General features: G+C 42.7%; 1 protein-coding gene across 1 annotated transcript in view; it reads right to left on the reverse strand.

Annotated features, from left to right (window-relative positions):
• The window catches only part of LOC145353359 (histone-binding protein RBBP7), a 36563-nt gene extending 15744 nt beyond the window's left edge, over window positions 1-20819 (reverse strand). The window contains exons 1-6 of the mRNA XM_080204030.1: window positions 20662-20819; window positions 9161-9305; window positions 7226-7371; window positions 6121-6294; window positions 627-742; window positions 144-304 (exon numbers count right to left, since the gene is read on the reverse strand). Of these exons, the coding sequence (XP_080060156.1) occupies window positions 144-304; window positions 627-742; window positions 6121-6294; window positions 7226-7371; window positions 9161-9305; window positions 20662-20686 (767 nt within the window). The 5' untranslated portion in view covers window positions 20687-20819. The remainder of the gene's footprint in view (window positions 1-143; window positions 305-626; window positions 743-6120; window positions 6295-7225; window positions 7372-9160; window positions 9306-20661) is intronic.
• Between the last annotated feature and the right edge of the window lie 307 nt (window positions 20820-21126).

A 21126-nucleotide genomic window follows, 5' to 3' on the forward strand; every position in this document is an offset into this window, starting at 1 on the left:
GAGAAAAAGATAGATATTGGGATTATAGGCCTTAAATGAAAAGTTGGTGAATATCGCTGGTCTACAGGAAGTAACACCAGACTTTCCTGTTGCTTATATGGTTACAGTCTTTCATTAAAATTAGCATGTTATCTTGTACTCACATCATGAGTTTCTGGTCATCTGCCACAGATCCAAACAAGGATTCATGCAATAAATGCCAGGAGACATCTTCTACAACTGCTGTATGGCCTGTAAAAATTGTTTTCGCGTCCACTATCTTTCCTTCTTTTGGACCTGCACTAATGTCCCAAAGACAAATAGTCTGTGGAAAAAGTATACAGAACTTATATTAGCAATAATGCTCATTTGCTGGAGAAAATGTGTCAATTATTACTAACTTAAAATGAGACTACAATGTGAACAGATTTGTCCATCTAATAGTTGTGATAAAATAAGAAGTTTTAGATCACACAACAACTCTTCAAACCTTGAGGCTCGAGAATGTATTTCACAATCAAGTTTTTACTTGACTGATTACATCAAGAACAAACATTTACAGTTTTGCTAATAATGCATGCTTAAACTATATTCAAGTACTGGCAGGTGCACAATTAGTCAAACAGTGAAGCAATATGTGCACCTACATGATCATCTGAAGCACTGAGAAGATGTCCACTTAGATTTGGGTTCCAGGAAAGTCCATATCCTTCTTTCTGGTGACCACGCAATCGCAGATCAGGATTACATTCACCACTTGGATCTAGTTCAGACAAAAGATCAGCTCCAGTGAGACTGAAACATAGAAATCTACGTAACGTCAAAGTCAACGCTTCAGTATTTTAGGACAGTAAAGTGGGAAACTTGTCCCTTTTTAAACAAATTCTTATTTGAACAAGAACAAGATTATTATTTAAACCAATGATAATCTAGGTTAATGATCCAATTTCAAACTAATCAATAAAAAACAAGTAGTAAAATGAAGGTGATTGAATGCGTTGTACTTAGAGAAGGAAAGCATACCTTCAAAAGTGCAAAAGAAGTGGCGTTATACGTTAGAAATCCAGTGTCAGTGCAGCATTTCTTTCAACATTAAATTGCTCTATCACACGTATACACACACAAACACCTTCAACATAGTTAAAAAAAATCCCTCGTAGATCCACTGGACTGCCAGACAAAATATGATATCAAGCTATACAGGGTGACATTAGAGGAGGTGACTAAATGTTTAATCAAAAGAAAGGCAAATTTTAAAAAGGGGAAAAGGGGCAGAGAGGTTTACGAAGGGCATTTCAGGGCTTATGGCTTGAGCAGCTGACAGCACGTCCACCAATAGTAGAGTGATTAAAAATAGACATGCACAACCTGACAGAATAAAAGAAGCACAAATATCAGAGGAAGTTAGAGAGGGAAGTCAGTTAAGCAAAAAGTCCCACTGCATGAAGCATTGACTAAAGCTGAGGGAAAGAACAGCAATCTATATCTCAAAATGTGCACAAATATTTGATTATCTAGTTCAGAGATCTATTGCACAACTATTCAAATAATTACCCCATTTTCATGCAATATGAATCTTTCCTAAAAGGATACTATATTTTCAATCTACAAACTAACCCTATATACTTTTCCCATAAAAGGCACTCAACCTTTAAATAGACTTTGTAATGGTGTAAAATATCAGCATATTAGTTCCTTTTTGTAACAAACACCAGCCTTTTGGCTAAGATCAAGTGTAGTAATGACATGCTGCATTTGGTTGAAGTCATTAGGTTATATTTCAGCTTCATTTGAAGCAATTTTTAAAAGCAGCATCTCGGCCTTTTGACTAAGATGCAAATGAAATTGAGCCTTGGAGGAGGAGCAATACCTACTCCAATCAGCTTGGATCATGTAGATCAAACTGAAGACAGGAGGTGAGAGCCCTGTCTTGTCAGCTTGGATCAGAAGTGTCTCAACTTGTTGAGACTCTGAATTGGACTTGATTGGATTGAATTGGAATAAAAACAAAAAAAAACAAGGAACCACAGAACCAATTTGTGCCAAAGTCTGATTCCAGAGAATTAGATGCAATCTTCCTTTTGGCCCATTCTTCATGTATGTAGCTACAGAGCATTAAGCTATTCAATCATTGTGCATTGACATGAAGTAAAATAGTAAAAGCTACTAGATTGCCTGCCACAAAGGCAGTTGACCAATAATGCCCTGACATGGCCTGGCAAGCTACTCAGCTGCAAACTACAGAACACAATTACAAGCTATTCATGGAATTGGTGGCAACACAGATCCCAGCCCAACTGAATGGACAAGGTTCCTCTCATTAACATTTGAACATTGGTATCCAATTTGAAATAGCCATCTCACAAGCAAGTCAAATCACAGACAGAATTGTACTAGTGTCATATCTATCAACTAATGTCTTAGTTTCCATCATTATCCTTTACTATTCCTAACCCATCAGCAGGCAAGTAAGGATGCAGTGGTATAGTTGGGCGAGCTTAGCTGCAGGAATCCTCAACACTCCACGAAATGGTTTTCTTGGCATTAGGCTAAGAAAACCTCCAAATGGAGATCACAGATTTCGCTACCCACCACCTCAATTGACCAAGCAGTATAAAGCTCAACGTTGAAGCCTTATTGAGCTGATGCACTGGATAGACATCAATGTTCTTCACCATCTGCCCATGACATTATTAGGAGTCATAACCCAACTGTTTCTGTGGAGAGAAAAATCAGGTGGGGAAGACTCTCATTTGGGAGTCCTTTGTGGCACTGTGCCAAGTGGAATAGACAAAGGATAAATCTCAGACCCAGAAGATACTATTGGTCACAACAGCAGAGCTGCATGCCAACACTACCTGCAAAGTCATGACCTGGTAATATCCACCACTCTTCTGTCATGAAACCAGTACAGCAATGTTTATTAGTAAGTGCAAGTATCAGGAGTAGCACGAGATACAATTTAGAATGAGATACCAATTCAATGAAGCTACATGTTTACTGTGAAAAACACTTGGCCACAGGCAAAGCTGAGCAGTCACACAACCAAAGCACAACACTGTACAAGGTGCCAGTCTTGACTCATGGATGGTACTTCTCCAAAACTGTTTTGGGTTCAAGACCACGCCAGAGACTGAAGTGCTCGATCTCAGCTGATATTTCAGTACAATACAAAGGGAGTCCTGTGCTTTTGAATGACCCACCTTTAGGACAAGGAATTAAATTGAGACCCCATGTACCCTCAGGTGGACTGAAGATTACTAAGAGCAGGTATAGTGGCCCATATATATCCCTCAATCACTACTGAAACAGATTACATAGTCATTTATCGCTGCTGTTCATGGGTCCGTACCATGAGCAGCAGGTGCTGTGACTGCAGGTCTCTTTAGCGATACACAAGTTTGGTACTATCAATACACAACAGCAGATGCCTCCACTCTTAAACTAGAGGTATTGTGAGGATACTTTATTTATGCAATGATTCCCTAGAGTTGAAATGCTACTTTAACCAAAATAAATCAGATGTAAAACTCAGTTTTACCCATGAAACAGAGTTTCCACAAACATATTTGGAAAGAACCTTGCAGCTAATGGGAAATTCTTCCAGTTTAAAACCTAGAGAACATTTTAACCTGCACAAGCAAATAACTTTTATGGACACAGTTAGGCACCCTGTACTTTCTATGGTTATATTTTGCATCCTGTTCAGCTTAGAGAAAATCTGAATGTAATTTTAAACACGTTGGGCGGGATTTTACGGCCATGCTCGTCCAAAAACCCTAAAATCCTATCATGAATCCTTTCCATGGTCTGCCTCTTGCCCACTCCAATTCCTGTGGCAGGCAGGACAAATGGTAAAATTCAGGCCATTGAGTCTAATTCCAAAACAAAAAGGAAGCCACTGACCAAAATCGGGGTACATCAAGTGATACTCAGTGACTTATTAATCTCCCATCCTAAATATTACAATATACTAATATCCTGATAGGAGTTTAAAAGAGCCCAAATCAAAATTAAGCTGAAACACTGACATGTAGATGTAGTTAAAAAGCTAGAATGAAATTTTAGTCAAAATTGCATGTTTAGATTAAGGAGCTGACTAATTATTATTGATGATGTGCAGAGGCTGGCATTGAACAGGGGTGGGCACAGTAAGAAGTCTCACAATACCAGGTTAAAGTCCAACAGCTGATAAAGGAACAGCATGCCAAAAGCTTATGATACCAAATAAACCTGTTGGACTTTAACATGTGTGTTGTGAGAATTATTATTGATGCAGAAACATTTATCACAAAAAATCTTCATGCATCTATCTACAGTACAAGAAGGAAAGGCACTGGAAGACAAAGAAAATAAAACAAAAGTAATTTTCAGAATGGTGCAAAAATAAGTGTATTGTAACCTGTACTGATCTACTGAATATCTTCAGTTAGCTTCTCAGTAATTGTCCAAAAGCCAGTAGAAATCTGCAATCACTCAATTATGCATAAAAATTAGTGTTTTCCTGGCAGAGTCTAATGAGAGGATGATCCACTCAGTTTCATTTCACACCACACATCATCAACAATGCAAAGTTCAAAATGATCAATAAATGGCAGCATTAAATAAAAACAATGCTTGCCTTTTTATGGAACCTGATCATCTGAAACTTTAAGTATTTCACAATGACAATGGGAAGGCACGGTAGCACAGTGGTTAGCACTGTTGCTTCACAGCTCCAGCGTCCTGGGTTCGATTCCCGGCTTGGCTCACAGTCTGTGTGGGTTTGCACATTCTCTTCATGTCTGCGTGGGTTTCCTCTAGATGCTCCGGTTTCCTCCCACAGTCCAAAGATGTGCGGTTAGGTTGATTGGCCAAACTAAAAATTGCCCTTAGTGTCCTGAGATGCATAGGTTAGAGGGATTGGTGGGTAAGTGTGTGGGGATATGGGGGTAGGGCCTGGATGGGATCTTGGTCAGTGCAGGCTTGGTGGGCTGAATGGCCTCTTTCTGTACTGTAGGGTTTCTATGATTCTATGACAAACTTAATGAAAATTAAATGTATAAACTCAACGATAACTGCCACCTTTTAGGCTTGTTAAATGACACAAAAAGGTACATTTCTAAAATATTTTATGCACAATTTGTGAAATAAATGCACTTCTGTATAGCTCATTAACACTGCCGAATGCTCAATTACATTAGTGCAACTTATAAATTAGGGAGAAATATTAGGGGATTGGGTGCTTCTTCTGTTGTGTTCACCTCCACTTGTGACTGACTAATTATGGAGCCTGGCCATCAGGATATGGTATTAGTTCATTTTATGTTTATTGGATGTCCCAGTTCATTGCCACCTCAGAGTCCTTTCCTAATTCAAATCCTGTTTTTCTCAGCCCACGAAAACCCATTTCCACTTCCCCATCTTTTCTGATTAACATCCATTTTCCAGTCTCCATCCCCTTCTCCACCAAGCCCCCATTCTAGAGAATCCATCTCTCCTCCAGTTCAAGCTGTCAATGATTTCAGAACACTCAACTGCTCCCAAATAGTAGCAGCTAATAACCAGTGATGTGTTACATGGAAAAGTATTTGCTTTACAAACCTCATTCTGATTCTGGACAGGAAGCAAACAGCTAATTATTTACTGTGCCTCACCAAAGGGCTTGTGGGTCCATTGCTGCAGATGTAAAATCATTCATCTCAGCTGTCAGGCAGTGCTCAAGATAGTAACCTTCTATTGCAGGAAACAGAGATGTGATGTGGCATGGTCCAGTTCCTGTCTTTTGTGGAACAGGGAGTTCTTTACCCAGCATCCATAATGGCAGAGAAACTACAGTACTCTATTCCAGGAAGAGAGCCATGCAAATTTTCAGTCCTCGTATCCAAGAGCCCTGTGTTTTCTAATGTAAATATACTTGATACATTGAACACTGTTCACAATTTCAAGACGCAGTTGCAGCCAATACAAGCAACTCATTTGAGACCATCGATAATTGTCCTTATATGGTTCGATAATTGGATGTACTTTATTATGTTAAAAAAGCTACATAAATACAGGTTGTTGATGTCTGCTTTTTGGGATATTCATTTATACAGGTTTCACCATAGTTTATGCACCAAATATTAGTGGCTCATAAACTTACTGTACAACATTCATTACCTGGCTTAGATGGATGCTTGGTGTAGTCAAAGACGAGCACATCAGAGGTGGGAGTTTTGGTGGCAATGATGCATGGATTTTGTGGCATGTAACGTGCTCGGTTCACTTCACCTTCATGATTGATTTTAATTTCAATTTCTATTTTTCCACTTACGGACCCAAATCCACCAAATTCTGAAAAATATGATTATTAGAATAGTTTATCTTAAATGACAATGAACCCATTATGGGCAAGAATAATAATCTTAAAAAAAATTGGCTAGCAGTTATTTCAATGACAGAAGTCACAGAACATTCTCAATTCAGCTCTATTGCACCGTCGAGTTACAGCTTCCACTACCTCAAAGTAAAGAGAAAACTAGCTAGAAAGCGCTCTCTTTAACTGTTATTCGAGACCTGCTGACAGGGCCCTGCCTAAAAAAAAATGCAAATAAAGATAATATTGGGTTGGTACAAAACATAAAAAGGTATAGTCAGTATTTATGCCATTTGTAGCTCATGTCTTTCTCGGACCAGAGATCAAATCCATACAGGAGACAGTACTTTTGTACACTGATGTGAATTAGTTACCACTAATTGACAATCTCACTCAGTTGGTGTGGAATATTTTCTCTCAGCTTTACATTCACTGAAGTTGTAATCATACTCTTTGTCAATATATTTATGACTTTATGTATTCTACACAAAATAATCCTCCTCCTCCTTCCATTCCCCCCCACCCCGCAAAGTTCACTTAACATAACATAAGCAAATGAGACATATCACAGCTCAAGAGATTCTGAGACAGAATTTCAGATCAAGGAAGCTAGGCAATTAAAGGCACTGTCACTGTAGGGCGAAGGGAGGAACACAAAAGGCTGTTGGAACAAAATGAAGTGCTGGGAATTACACTTAAAATGTCAAAGAACTATTGATGGGATATGGAATTCAAAAAGGTCACTGACATGTGAAAGACTTGGTGGTAACTAGTTTAAAATTAATCAAAAACCAAGTTGATCAACACTTTTACAGTTGTTTGTCAACTAAAATACAAGTAACACAGAGTAAAACTGTTATGGAGTTCAAATACAACATGCACTAGACTCCATAACATCACAGCACATACCTCCCTTCTCGCTATCATAGTGAGAAGCATCAAACTGAGCATCATCATTGGGGATCTGGACACTTGCAATGACCAAATGGTTCTGCTCATCAGATGTATGTGTCCCTAGCACCAAGCGATGGACACTATAGTCTTTGCCTTCAGGCCTGTACAGAAAATAGTTTTTCATCTAAATAAAATAATTAAACTTTTTAAATAAAAAAAATTAACATTTATAAAATTATTCCAAAGAATACAACATGATTGGTTCCTGGGGTGCATTATGAGGAGCACCAATCTACTTTATGGATACTGCAACTAATGATACCAAGTAGAAAATAGAAGTGAAACAAATAAGACACTGAACATCCTTTTTTCATTTTCCAACTGGAATAAGTTGGTAACCATAATAGGATTTTGCTGCACTTTTCTCTTCTTCAAGGGTTGCCACCACAACTTAAGATTTGATACATTGCCAGATTAAAAAACTGTTAATAGTTCTGCATGGGTTAATTTGAACTTCAAGACATGCAGAATAGTTTACAATATATACATCATACAAAAAACCTGAAGTTAAACAAGCATGTTGTTTTAAGTTTAATTGTATGGCACTGCTTTGTTCGCATACACCCTTGCGCATCACTGATAAATAAGATGTAAACCCTGACACTCGCCCAGTGATGCAGCACGTTATTTAACAGTGACATGACTTGAATGGGGATATTCACTGTCTCTCTTCTCGCCATTTCTATTTACGTTCCAAACTAACTTATGCAAAATGGACAGAAAACAAGTGGGAATAACTTGGGTTGGCAGGTTGTGACTAGGAGGGTACCACAAAAATCAGCATTTGGGCCTCAGCTGTTTAATGTCACAAAGTCACGAACACAGATTGTATCAAAGGTGGCAGACAGTACAACGTTAGGTGGGAAAGTAAGCGATGAAGAGGTGGTAAAGAAGCTGCAGAGGATAGGACAGGCAAGGTAAGTGGGCAATAACATAGCAGATTGATTACAATGTGATGAAGTTTGAAGTTATCCATTTTGGTAGGAAAAAGAAAAAGCAGAATTTTTTTGAATAGTCAACTTAGGAAAATGTGTAGAGAGACCTTGGTGTCCCCATACAAGAACCACAAAAAGTTAGCATGCAGATACACCAAATGAAATGTTTTGTTGTGCTTTACTATAATTATACATGGCATTAGTGAGACTGCACTTGGAGTACAGTGAAATGTTTTGATCTTTCAAGGAGGACACATACTTATCCTAATGGAAGTGCAGTACGTTCACTAGACTGGCTCCTGGGATTAGAAGAGATTGAGTATACTAGGCCTGTATTTCCTTAAACTTAAAAGAATGAGGTGATCTACATAGAATTTTCAAGGGGCTTGACAGGTAGACACTGAAAATGTTTTCTCCATCTGAGGAAATCAAGGACAGAATCACACTCAGAATAAGTGTCAGCCATTTAGGACTGAGATGAGGAGGAACTCCATCTCTCAGAGTTGAGCGCTTTGGAATTCTTTACCTCAAGGAGAGCTGCGGATGCTGAGACATTTAAAGTTAGGCACATTTTTGGGTACTAAAAGACTTGAAGGATAGTATGGGAGGTGGATTTGAAGTAGATCAATCATGGTATTATTAATCTGTGGAGCAGGCCATGATCTGCTCCAGCTCTTATTCTTATGTCAACTGAACTGCTCTTGTATTTGTCCTAATTGGCTGTTAGAAGAATGAGAGTTAATTTGGTTTAAACTATAATTTATGCATTCCGTTCTCCAGCTCAGTACAGCCCAAATGGAAAACAGTGTTAAAGGAAATGTGCATATTACAATGCCATAGTTATGTTTATTTTTATGCCTCAAGTCTATTTTTCATTTTAATATTTTACAAACAGTATAAATATCAAACACGGAACACTCTAATAATGGTAAAAAAAGTAGTAAAGTCAATTTACCTGGTAACATCTGGAAGCCACTGTACAGTAAGACTAGGCCATTCTAAAGCATGTGTCATAACCAAGTCATACAAAAATGGAGTATTCTTCTTCCATATTTTATATTCTTCATTGATCACACGCTCTTCCACTGCGTCGTCATAAACTGAAAGAACAGTTTACTATGACTTCCGGTCTACAGCCAGAGTTTCCATACAATAAATTGTCAAATTAAGTAAAAATTTCAGTGTTATGCCATGATAAAAATACACACCACACGGCCAGAATAACAAAATTGAGCTGTTTAGCATGACCAGTAAATTTAATAGATTCCAGTTGAGTTGCTTCTGGCCTATCTGGTCCAAAAAGAACAGAAAACATTATACATGCCCAAACAGCAACTCTCCTGAACAGGTCTGTTGTTACATTTTACATAGTTTTATACAGCAATGGTTTCTAGCTGCAATTGTGTAAATCCAATTATGCAAGTGGTAATTGTTGATTTTGTGGGGCTCTCTACCAATGCAACATCTTCTCTACACCGCCTTCAATTGACTTTAGTGGCACTTTTGCAAGTGGTGGTTATTTTAATCAGCAGCATTAGCTCTTTTAGAAATCAAAATTGAAGACAGATGTTACCAAGAATATTTTCTTTGACCTGTGTAACAACTTGCACTTATTTAGTGCCTCTGGCAAAAGAAAAAGGCCCTAAAGCAGTTCACAACAGTGCAGACAAAAACTGAATTACCCATATCTTCTCATTCATCATACCAAAACCCTATCCATGGCATTACTACATTAAGACTCAATTATCTTAAATGTTTTCCTAATTAAGCTCCCTGCTTCCAAACATCATAAAATGTCTAAACTATTAGTTAATTTCTGCGAATTCTCATTTTCCTTGCTCAGTTTTGCTAAGTTCCAATGGCTCACCAACACTAAGAAAACTGATTTTAAGACTTATCTTCAAATGTCATCAGTGTGGCTCCACCCTTTAAATACATAATCCAGGCTGACACTACAAAGCAATACTGAAGGTTGTGCTACATTGTCAGAGATGCTGCTTTGGGATGAGACATTAAACTGAAGTTTAAAAACGGTTGCAGATAAGTCTTAATGTCTCATCTATGGTGAATAAGTAGTTGGTAGGTATTTTGAGAGACAGGATCTACAGGCATTTAGAAATGCAAGGGCTGATTAGGGACAGTGAGCATGGCTTTGTGAGTGGAAAATCACATCTCACAAATTTGATTGAGTTTTTTGAAGAGGTAACCAAGAAGGTATGAGGGCAGTGCAGTTAATGGCATCTACGTGGACTTGAGCAAGACTTCTGACGACACCACATGGTAGGTTGTTGTATAAGGTTAAATCTCACGGGATCCAGGGTGAGGTTGCCAAATGACATAAAATTGACTTGAAGAAAGAACGCCAATTGATGAATGCCACTCACCTGATAAAGGAACAGCATTCCAAATGCTAGTGGTGTATACTAACAAATAAACCTTTAAGAAGCCAGAGGGTTTTTTTTTCAAACTGGAGGCCTGTGACCACAGTGTGCCTCAAGGATCAGTGCTGGATCCACTATTATGTCATTTATATTAATGATTTGGATGAGAATATAGGAGGCATGGTTAGTAAGTTTGCAGATGACACCAAGATTGGTGGCATAGTGGACAATGAAGAAGGTTATTTCGGATTGCAATGGCATCTTGAACAACTGGGCCAGTGGGCTCATGAATGGCAGATAGAGTTTAATTTAGATAAATGCAAAGTGATGTATTTTGGTAGACTGAACTAGGGCAGGACTTAGTTAATGGTAGGGCATTGGGGGGAGTTACAGAACAAAGATCTAGGGGTACATGTTCATAGCTCCTTGAAAGCAGAGTCACAGGTGGACAGAGTGGTGAAGGCAGCATTTAGCACGGGTGGTTTCATTGGTCAGAACATTGAATATAGGAGTTGGGATGTCTTGTTGAAGTTGTACAAGACATTGGTAAGGCCACATTTGAAATACCGCGTACAGTTCTGGTCACTAATATAGAAAGGATATTATTAAACTAGAAAGAGTGCAGAAACAATATACTAGGATGCTACCAGGGCTTGATAGTTTGAGTTATAAGCTGTATAGACTAGGACTATTTTCTCTGGAGCACAGAAGGCTTAAGGGACGTTCTTATAGAGGTTTATAAAACAATGAGGGGCACAGATCAGCTAGATAGTCAATATATTTTCCTAAAGGTAGGGGAGTCTAGAACTAGAGGGCATAGTTGTTCATCCACTGTCATCGATGAGGACCTCAACACCATTAGTCATTTTGACTGGTATGCTCTCATCAGCAGTGCGTGGACTGATGGTAGACTGGCTCTAGAAAGAACTTCAGTGTCTGGTACTTTGTCTTGCCATCGGATGCGTAATATTCTGATGATTGATCAAGCCAATTCGGGCACGGAATGTCCTGGCACATTATTGGACAGACTTATATAGACACTGTAGTTGTTGCGCTGGTGGATCTGGACTTGCGCAGCTCGCGCTTAAGTTGTGCTCCAGCAATACACCTTGCTTCGTGAGCTTGACAGCCTTTGTGGACGAGGCAGCGCCAGGTACATAAGAACACAAGAAATAGGAGGAGTAGGCCATCTAGCCCTTCGAGCCCGCCCCGCCATTCAATAAGATCATGGCTGATCTGTCGTGGCTCAGTTCCACATTCCCGCCCTCTCCCCATAACCCTTAATCCCCTCGCTTATCAAAAACCCATCAACCCGCGTCTTAAAAATATTTAGCCAGCGTTTCCCAGGTGGTCGTGTCAATGTCAAGCAACTTCAGGGAGGCTTTGAGTGTGTCTTTGAACCGTTTCTTCTGCCCTCCATGCAAGCGTTTTCCAGCAGAGAGTTCCTCAAAAAGGAGCTGCTTGGGTATGCTCTCGTCTGACATACGGATGACATGACCTACCCACTGGGTCTATGCTCTCATCAGCAGTGTGTGGACTGATGGTAGACTTGCTCTAGAGAGAACATCAGCAACTGGTACTTTGTCATACCATCTGATGTGTGATATTCTGTGAAGACAAGTCATGTGGAAATGATTGAGCTGTCTTGCATGCCTTTGATACACAGTCCACGTTTCACAGGCATAGAGGGTAGTGAGTGCCCCAACGCTGTAGACCTTCAGTTTTATTGCTGGGCTGATTCCGCGACGTTCCCATACAGTGGAGCGCAGTCTACCAAAAGCAGAACTTGCCTTTGCTATTCTGCAGTTAACTTGTGCAGTCATTGCTTGGGAGAGGGTGCTACCAAGATAACTGAACTGGTCCGCTACCTGTAGTTTCTGCCCTTTGATTGTGATCATGGGTTCCGTGTCCAGTGCATGAGGAGCAGGCTGGCACATGACTTTGGTCTTTTTAATATTGATGGTGAGTCCAAAGTTGTCACAAGCTGTGGAAAATTTGTCCATACTGACTTGTATCTGGCTCTGAGCCAACATACAGGGCACAGTCATCAAAGAGGAAGTCTCTCAGAACAGTCTCCTTCACTTTGGTAATAGCTTGAAGTCTTCAGGTTGAAGAGTTTCCCATCCACTCTACTTCAGGCTGATTCCAGCCTGAAGTACAGAGTAGAAGGCATCATTCAGCATGGCAGTAAACATCATGCTGAACAGTGTGGGTGCGAGCACACAGCCCTGTTTGACGCCATTGGTGACTGGGAATGCCTCAGAGGATTCTCTGCCATCCAGTACTCTGGCTGTCATGGAGCTGCCGTGCCATCGGAATGAATGTGGTGGTGGTGGCGGTGGCGGCGGCGGCGGCGGGGGGGGGGGGGGGGGGGCGCAGCCAAACTTTGACATGATCCTCTGCAGGCCTTGTCAGCTTAGTGTCAAAGGCTTTCGCCAGATCAAAAAAGATTGTGTAGAGCTCACGATTCTGCTCCTGACACTTCTCCTGAAATTGGCGCGCAGCAAAAATCATGTCAGTAGTCCCACAACTTGTGCGGAAGCCACACTGTGACTCTGGAAGCAGGCCCAGCTCCAGATGAGTGACCAGACGATTTAGCAGGACTCTTGAAGGTTTTTCCTGTGATGGACAGCAGCGAGATTCCTCGGTGGTTGTTGCATACTTGCCGATTGTCCTTCCTCTTGTAGTTGTGTACGATGGAAGCATCTTTAAGTTCCTGAGAAATGGCTTCTTGCTTCCAAAAGGACTGGAACAACTTGGTGAGCTTCTTAATAAGTGCAGGACCAGCAGCTTTATAGATCTGTGGGTATGGCATCAGCCCCTGGGGCTTTGCCACTAGTTGGCTGGCTGACAGCTTGTGACTTCAGCTACTACCAGTGGGTCATCCATGGCGCTGTTGATATCAACCTGGGGAATCCTGTCTAATGCCTCGTCATTAGAGATGATGGTCAATCGAGTACGGCTTCAAAGTGTTCAGCCCATCTCTGCAGGATCTGAACCTTCTCTGTAATGAGAGTTGTACCATTTGTACTCAGGAGGGGGGAGCTCCCAAGAGATTGAGGTCCATCAAGAGCATTGAGGGCTTCATAGAACCGTTTCAAGTTGTTTCTGTCAGCATATCCCTGTATTTCATTTACGTTGGCACTCAGCCAGGCATCCTGCATTTTACGCAGTTTATTCTGGACTGTTCTGCGAGCACTGGTAAAAGCATTTTTCTTGGCAGCTGAAGATGGGTCATTCTGACAGGCTGATGAAGATGGTGCTTTTCAACAAGTAGAGCCTGTATCTCCTCATCACTCTCATCAAACCAATCTTGCTGCTTGTGGGTGGAGGGTTTGAACTTCTTCAGCACAGATGTATGGATAGCATCACCGAAGCGTTCCCAGTCGTCTTCATCGCTGCCTGCGAGGTGTAGGTCAGCAAGCTTGATTTCTAAGTCTTCAGTCAGTGCTGAAGCTATGCTGGGGTTCTTTAGCTTGGCTGCATTGACTCTTTTCATAACCGTGCTTCCTTGTAAGGTTATCGGAGCCTCATTTTGGAGACAATGAACCTGTGATTTGTCCAGCAGTCAGCACCACACATGGCCTTATTTACTCTGACATTGTGCCTGTCCTTTCTCCTGGCAATGACATAGGTCAATAAGATGCCAATGCTCTAAGCAGGGTGCATCCATGAGGTCTTGTTACGGGTAGGCAGACAGAAGGTTGTGTTGATGAGGAGACTGTGTGCTGCACAGGTCTTCAGTAACAGTAGGCATTACTGTTACACTTTATGCCCACTCTATGCCTCCCAATGAGTCCCTGCCGGATTGCAGAGTCACACCCTACTCTTACAATGAAATTGCTAAGCAAGATCAGCTTGTCAGTACTGCTCACTGCTGACAGTAGGGCGTCTAGTTCTTCGTAGAACTTGTCTTTCATCTCGTCTGGGTTGTGCATCGTGGAGGCATAGGCGCTGACCACGGTGGCTTCACTTCTGTTCTGTAGCAGAAGCTGTAACGTCATAAGCTGGCCGTTCACACCCTTGGGTAGACTATCGAGTTTCCGAACAAGGCGACTCCTGACGGCAAATCCAACTCCAGCATCACGACGCTCATTGCTGCTGCGCCCACTCCAGAAGAAAGTGTATCCACCTCCAGTTTCAGTCAACTGACCTACGTTGGCAAGATGAGTTTCGCTCAGGGCTGCTAACGTTGTATCTTGCAAGCTCTGTGTCAACTAAGGTTGTTCTTCTTTCTGATCTGTCTGTTGTACGGTTGTCCAAAAGCATGCACACGTTCCAATGGTAAGCAGTGTCACCTTGTGTTTTATTTTGTGTTCAACCGCAAGATGGGATCCCCACCAGCCGCGGTAAACTGGCCAGGGTGTATTAAAGCAGGCAATGTTTAGGGCACCTTTTCTAACCCCTTCCTCATTTCTACAGAGGTGAGCAGTGTGTTCCTGAAGAGGACTGCTCAGTCGCCCAGGTAGACGCCAAGTTCCACTGCTGCTTCAGTCAGCAGAAAACAAACATTAGACCTGAGCCGCCTGCGTGCAGGTCCGTGACTACAGCTCCCAGTGTATCCTCACCTGCTGCTTCGTCGCTCGCCCATCGCCACAGGACTTTGAGGGTTGAACAAGACACTGATGATGGTGTTGAAACTAGCACTTGACTTGGATTAAAGTGAGGGAGAGTTGCGCAGTGTCAGCCTCACTCTCTCTTCCTAATTCCCATCTAGATCCAGTGGCAAGACAAGAGTCAAGACGGCTGGAGGTGGGATAAGGTACAGTGGATGACCATGACATCTTCTGTGTCTTGTCCTGCTCTTCGCAATCCACGACGCTTAGAGACCTCCTTCTTGACCGTTGGACCTTCCACTGGTCTCGTCCACTCAATCCGCCAGACTCGGTCTTCACATGCTGGGATAGACATCTCCCTATCTCACCGAGGGCTGAGACCCAATCGGCTACCCTCACCTGGTTCAGCCCGTTTGTCGAGGCCATTGCGCGGGGTATGGCCGCTGTCGCATGCAAACAGCTACGGGGAGCCACAGGTGAGAGCTGAGTGCCAGGTGGGGACAAAGGATGCGACATGTTCCCCCACCAAAGGGTATTTGAACTAAGACTGAAATTAGGTCAGGGGCTCAGTGACTTTGTCAGAACCCAAACTGAGTGTCAGTTAACAGATTATTGGTAAGCAAGTGCTCCTTGACACCTTCCACCACTTTACTGATAAATCATGACTAGTCTGGCATTAACTGACCACGTTGGATTTGACGCGGTGTGTGCGTACAAGTCATTTCTGGGCAATTTTCCACATTGCCAGTGGAACTAAGTGTTGAAGCTGTACTGAAACAGCTTGGCCAGGGTTGCAACAGGTTCTAAAAGACCAGTCTTCAGTACTATTGCCGGAATATAGTCAGGGCTCACAGCCTTCAAGCTAATTCTTGACTTTATGTGGAGTGAATTGAATTGGCTGAAGACTAGCATCTGTAAAGCTGGGGATCTCCACAGAAGGCCTAGGTGTATCTATCATCCACTTGGCACTCTGGCTGAAGATTGTAGGAAATGCTTCAGTCTTATCTTTTGCACAAATATGCTGGGCTCCCCATCACTGCACATGGGGATATTTGTGGAGCCTCATTCTCCAGTCATTTGTTTAATTGTCTACCACATTCACAGCTAGATGTGGCAAGACTGCAAAGTTTAGATCTGATTCAGTGCTTATGGGATCACTTAGCTGTGTCTATCACTTGCTGTTAAGCATGCAAGTAGTCCCGTGGCACCTCATTTTTAAGTATGCCGGGTGCTGCTCCTGGCATACCACCCTGCACACTTCATTGAACGAGGATTGGTCCCCTGTTTTTTGATAATTGTAGAGTGGGGGGAGAGTGATATGCAAGGCCATGAGGTTGCAGATTGTGGTTAGGTATAATTTGCTGCAGCTGATAGCCAACAGCATCTCATGGTTGCCCGGTCACAGGTTGCTAGATTTTTTTTAAAATTCGTGTGATATTGGCCAGACAGGGGAGGGGGGGTTGTCACTGGCCAGCCAGCAGTTATTGCCCATCCCTAGTTGCCCTTAAAAAAGGTGGAGGTGAGCTGCCTTTTTGAAACACTGCTGTCCACTTGTTGTGGGTTGACCCACATTGCCAACAGGGAGAGAATTTCAGAATTTTGACCCAGCAACTGCAAAAGGAACGGCGATATATTTCCAAATCAGGATGGTGAGTGGCTTGAAGGGAAACTTGCAGGTGGTGGTGTTCCGAAGTATCTGCTGCCTTTGTCCTTCTAGGTGGAAGGTGCTAAGGATATTTGGTGAATTGCTGTCGTACATCTTGTAGATAGCCACTCTTGGTGACTGACATTGAAGACCCCACCCAGAGTACACCCATGCTACCTTCAATGCTTCCTCTAAGTGATATTCAACATGGAGTAGTACTAAGTCATCAGCTGAGGCGGGGTAGTATGTGTAATCAGCAGGAAGTTTCCTTGCTCATGTCTGACCTGATACCATGAGCCTTCATGGGGTCTGGAGTGGATGTTGAGGACCACTGGGGCAACTGCTTACTGTATGCCACAGTGTCACCATCCCTGCTGGGTCTGTCAGTACAGCAGGAAGTACCCAGAAATGGTGACCGGTTCCATTAGACTACTACTATTGTTTGCACTGACGAACAGCAAGATGTCAAGTTTGAAATTCTTCAGCCAGTTGGCAGCCTCCTCATCTGTCTGGTGTAGAGCAGTGAGCCGACACTAAAGCCAGAACACATGTCAACTATATGCACCATAGCTTGCACTTAGTCACAGTTGCATTGAGGTGAATCATGCTGTCCCCAACAGGAGAATGAAGAAGTCATTACGCAGGGTCTGACTCCAGTGCAGTTTGACTCATTCATGGGGAGGTGGTGGTGTAGTGGTATTGTTGCTGGACTAGTAATCCAGAGACCTAGAATACTGCTCTGGGGGCTTGAGTTCATATCCCACCATGGCAGATAAAGAAATTTGAATTGAATAAAAATTTGAAATTAAAAAGTTTACACCCAAATCCCATAAACAAAAAAAAATTGCAGTGTGGGAGGTCAAAGTCTGGGATTTCCAATGTGGGATCAACCACGTGCTGATTCTGTGTTACTGGCATTGTGCCACAGGACCTCCAACAGATTTGCAACAGTTTTGTCTGGCTCAGACAAGTTGTTCCAGATTGGCTGCCTTGAGACGAGGCATTTGCTGAGTGGCTTCTACCAGTGGCAGGTCTGGGTCTTGTTCTTTCTAGTAATGGTGCTATGCTAACTACATGATGGATTTATGGTGGTGCAAAGCTGCAGAGCACAAAGTAGCCAGTTTGTGTTTGTTTATCAATGTGCTCCTGAGATGATCCTCGTTATTTTGTTCATTTGGACATCTAACAATTTGCAATGCATAGAGTTCTTCCAGCCAGAAGTTCAGTACTCAGCTAATGAGCAGCAAAGAAGGTTCTTAAAGGTCTGGTAACAGCTCCCCAAGAGATTTCTGCTAGTTTGCTGAGATTACTGAGAGTCAGTTTAGCTGAGACTTTCTGGAGATATAGCTTGAAGGTCAGTGTGCAATCCAAATACCATGGTAGGTGGGCGTATGATGATGCTCAGTGCAGCTGCTGTTTCGGTAGAGGTCAAGTTTTTAGTGATGTTGCATTGTCAAGATGTTAGACACATGACACTGTTTTGGCAGCACTTGGTTTGAGGCAGTTTCAACAGTAATCAGAGTTTACTCAGGTTGCCATTAAGAGTACTGTTAATCTCATCGAAATCTCTCGCTTGGTAAGCACAGCAGATGTCATCTGCTTAGATTAACTTGTGGCTGGCAGGTCATTTATGTACAGGTTGAACAGGGAGAAGGCCAGTCAGTATGGCTATGGCATGTTGCTAGCTGATTAGTTGTGAGACAACGCTCCCAATTTTGGCACAGGTTTCTAGGTGTTAATAAGGACAACTTTGTAGGGTTGACAGAGCCAAGCTTGCCATTGTTGTTTCTGGTGCCTTGGAAAATGTTTCATTCCTCTCGAGACTTCGTAGCGGTTGCATACAACTGATTGGCTTACTAGGTCATTTCAAGAGCATTTAAACAGTCAACCACATTGCTATGGGTTTGGAGTCCTACACAGGCCAGACCATATAACCAAGCTAAGTTTCTTTCCCTAATGGACATTTGTGAATGAGATGGGTTTATGACAATTGACAATAGTTTCAATTATCATTCAATTCAAAATTTTATTGAATTCGAATGTCACCATCTGCAATGGTGGGATTCAACCTAGGGCCCCAGAGCACCACCATCGGTTTCTGGATTACTTGTCCAGCAACAGCATTTAACACAGCAGTGCAACAGATCAGTACAAATAGGAGTACTACAAATACTAGACAGTGCAGTTTCTGCTAGGTGAACTGCATTATAACAAAGCATCTTCTAAAACAGGAGATCACAAATAGGAGTCTGAGAGGATTAACATGTCTACAATGGTGGGTGAGGGCAGCATTGGGAAGTGGGAGGGAAAGAGCCACTATCCTTGTTAACAGCAAAAGCTCCACTCAGATACAGACTGCCTCCTGCTCAACAACACCATTTTAGCCTAGGCTTGTATCCACAATGCTTCCCTGATGTTGAGTCACATTGTGGGATCCAGCCTGCTCAGAGCTTCTCTCCCTCACTCATTATTGGCCACCCAATAATAGCAGGTGCTGTGTGGGGAAGCAGCATTGAAAGGGGCATCATTCATAGCGATCCTCCTACTGATTAGATCAGATTAAAAATAACACCCTGAGAATGGGTTTCAAGTCAAATTAAACTTACTTTGAAATTAAAATGACATTAAAGCAGTTTTAAATACAAAAGAGAGCCTAATGTGAAGAAAACATACATAAATAGAGAAATAGGTGTGTATGAAAGGTCTGACTTTCCATTTGATAGACAGTAACATTGGACAATCATTTAGTGACATGGTGCAGTGCCATGCTGAGAGAAGTCAAGCACTTGGCAGATGTTTTGTCACATGGAGGTTTGGATTATGTTAAACATTGGCCACATGGAAGCTCCCAAAACCTCTTGTTCTGTCACAAGGGAAATGCAGCAATGCCTCAGGCAGTGCAGACATTATCAAAAAAAAATTTGTGCTTTGCACTCCATCATGAATGCGAGGGAATCAGTTTTCCACTGTGGTCTCTGATCCAAGCAGATTTATGGATAATGGGGATGCATTTTCAACAAATGTTTTGGTCCCATTTAATATCACATTCAGTAAAAAAAAAATCAATGTAGCTATTCAATTGCATGGCCCATTTTTGTATAGAATAAGCAAATTTTTTTTTACAACACAGGGGTCTGAAGGGCATGAAGCTCTATTTGAGATGAGGAATGCCATAGGATCCATCCAAAACTACAAGTTATAGCACTTAAAACTGGGGTTTGTTTTTAAAAGTGAAAGATGTGTGCTTATTTAGGATTCAGTTACAAGTTGCTACACCCTTTATATATACATCATCGAAACAGGTCAGTCAAACTTGCCTATATCCACACTTCACACGAGCCTCCTCCCACCTTTTCATCTCACCCCACCACAACATATCCTCCAGCCCTTTCTCCATTCTGTGCTGATCCAGCTTCCCCTTGAATATCTTCTTCACCTCAACCATTGCAACTGGCAGTAAACTCCACATTCACAGCAGCCTGTTTCCTTCACTGCATTTGTATTTATGACCCCCCCAAACCCAGGGCTTTGGATTCCCTCACAAGTTGCGACGCCCACAAGTTTCTCGTAGGGCTCACCGGCCCTGCTGCAACTGAAGTGACGGGGCCAACTGCTGGTCCTCATCTCTCTCACAAGCCCGTGTCCAAGGCTCTTCCGAAAGAACAGCATCTCCCCAGTTACCCCCTCACTACAGAGGCCGCTTGCAGCCACTCGGAGGGGGAGGGGCAGGGGCAGGATCTGGCTGGAGTTCCTTCTCCCACTCTGCCCATACACCAGGCTGTTGTCTCTCTCACACTACAAACAGGGGGGGGCGGGGGGGGAAGGGGGGCACTCAGTCGGAAACCCGGATCACTTATTCATTCGCTCAACTCACCCTCTTTATCCGCCATTCTCACCATACGGAACAGAGGCTGCTGCGGCCGCCGCTGCTGCTGCTCACGGTTTAATTTTAAATGGTTTGAACCCAGCCGAACAATCGATCCCGCGCACACACTCCAACCGCCCCCGCGCTGCAAGCTTCACTGTACTGCGCCTGCGCCGCAGCCCGGGTCGCGCTAACAACACCCGACTCCGGAGTTTGCGCACACCGCCCGCCTCCCTTTGCCCATGCGCGGCAGCGGGCTGGTGAGGTATCGGGCAGCACGCAAGCGCCATCTCCTCGCCGCTGAATGGCCGAAGAGTTGGGTAGCGCGCAGGCGCGGCTTTCAGGCTGGAGGGGTCAGTTTACCGAATGTTTTATGAGGGAAACCGAATCACGCTGCACGCACATGTGAACTTTGCAACTGACTGTGTAAAGTAGGGAGGTTCTGTGAAGAGATTCTGCTCCTATTATTCTGGG

Source organism: Carcharhinus amblyrhynchos, chromosome 15 (assembly GCF_965287045.1).
Source record: "Carcharhinus amblyrhynchos chromosome 15, sCarAmb.v2.hapA, whole genome shotgun sequence".
Classification (NCBI taxonomy): domain Eukaryota; kingdom Metazoa; phylum Chordata; class Chondrichthyes; order Carcharhiniformes; family Carcharhinidae; genus Carcharhinus; species Carcharhinus amblyrhynchos.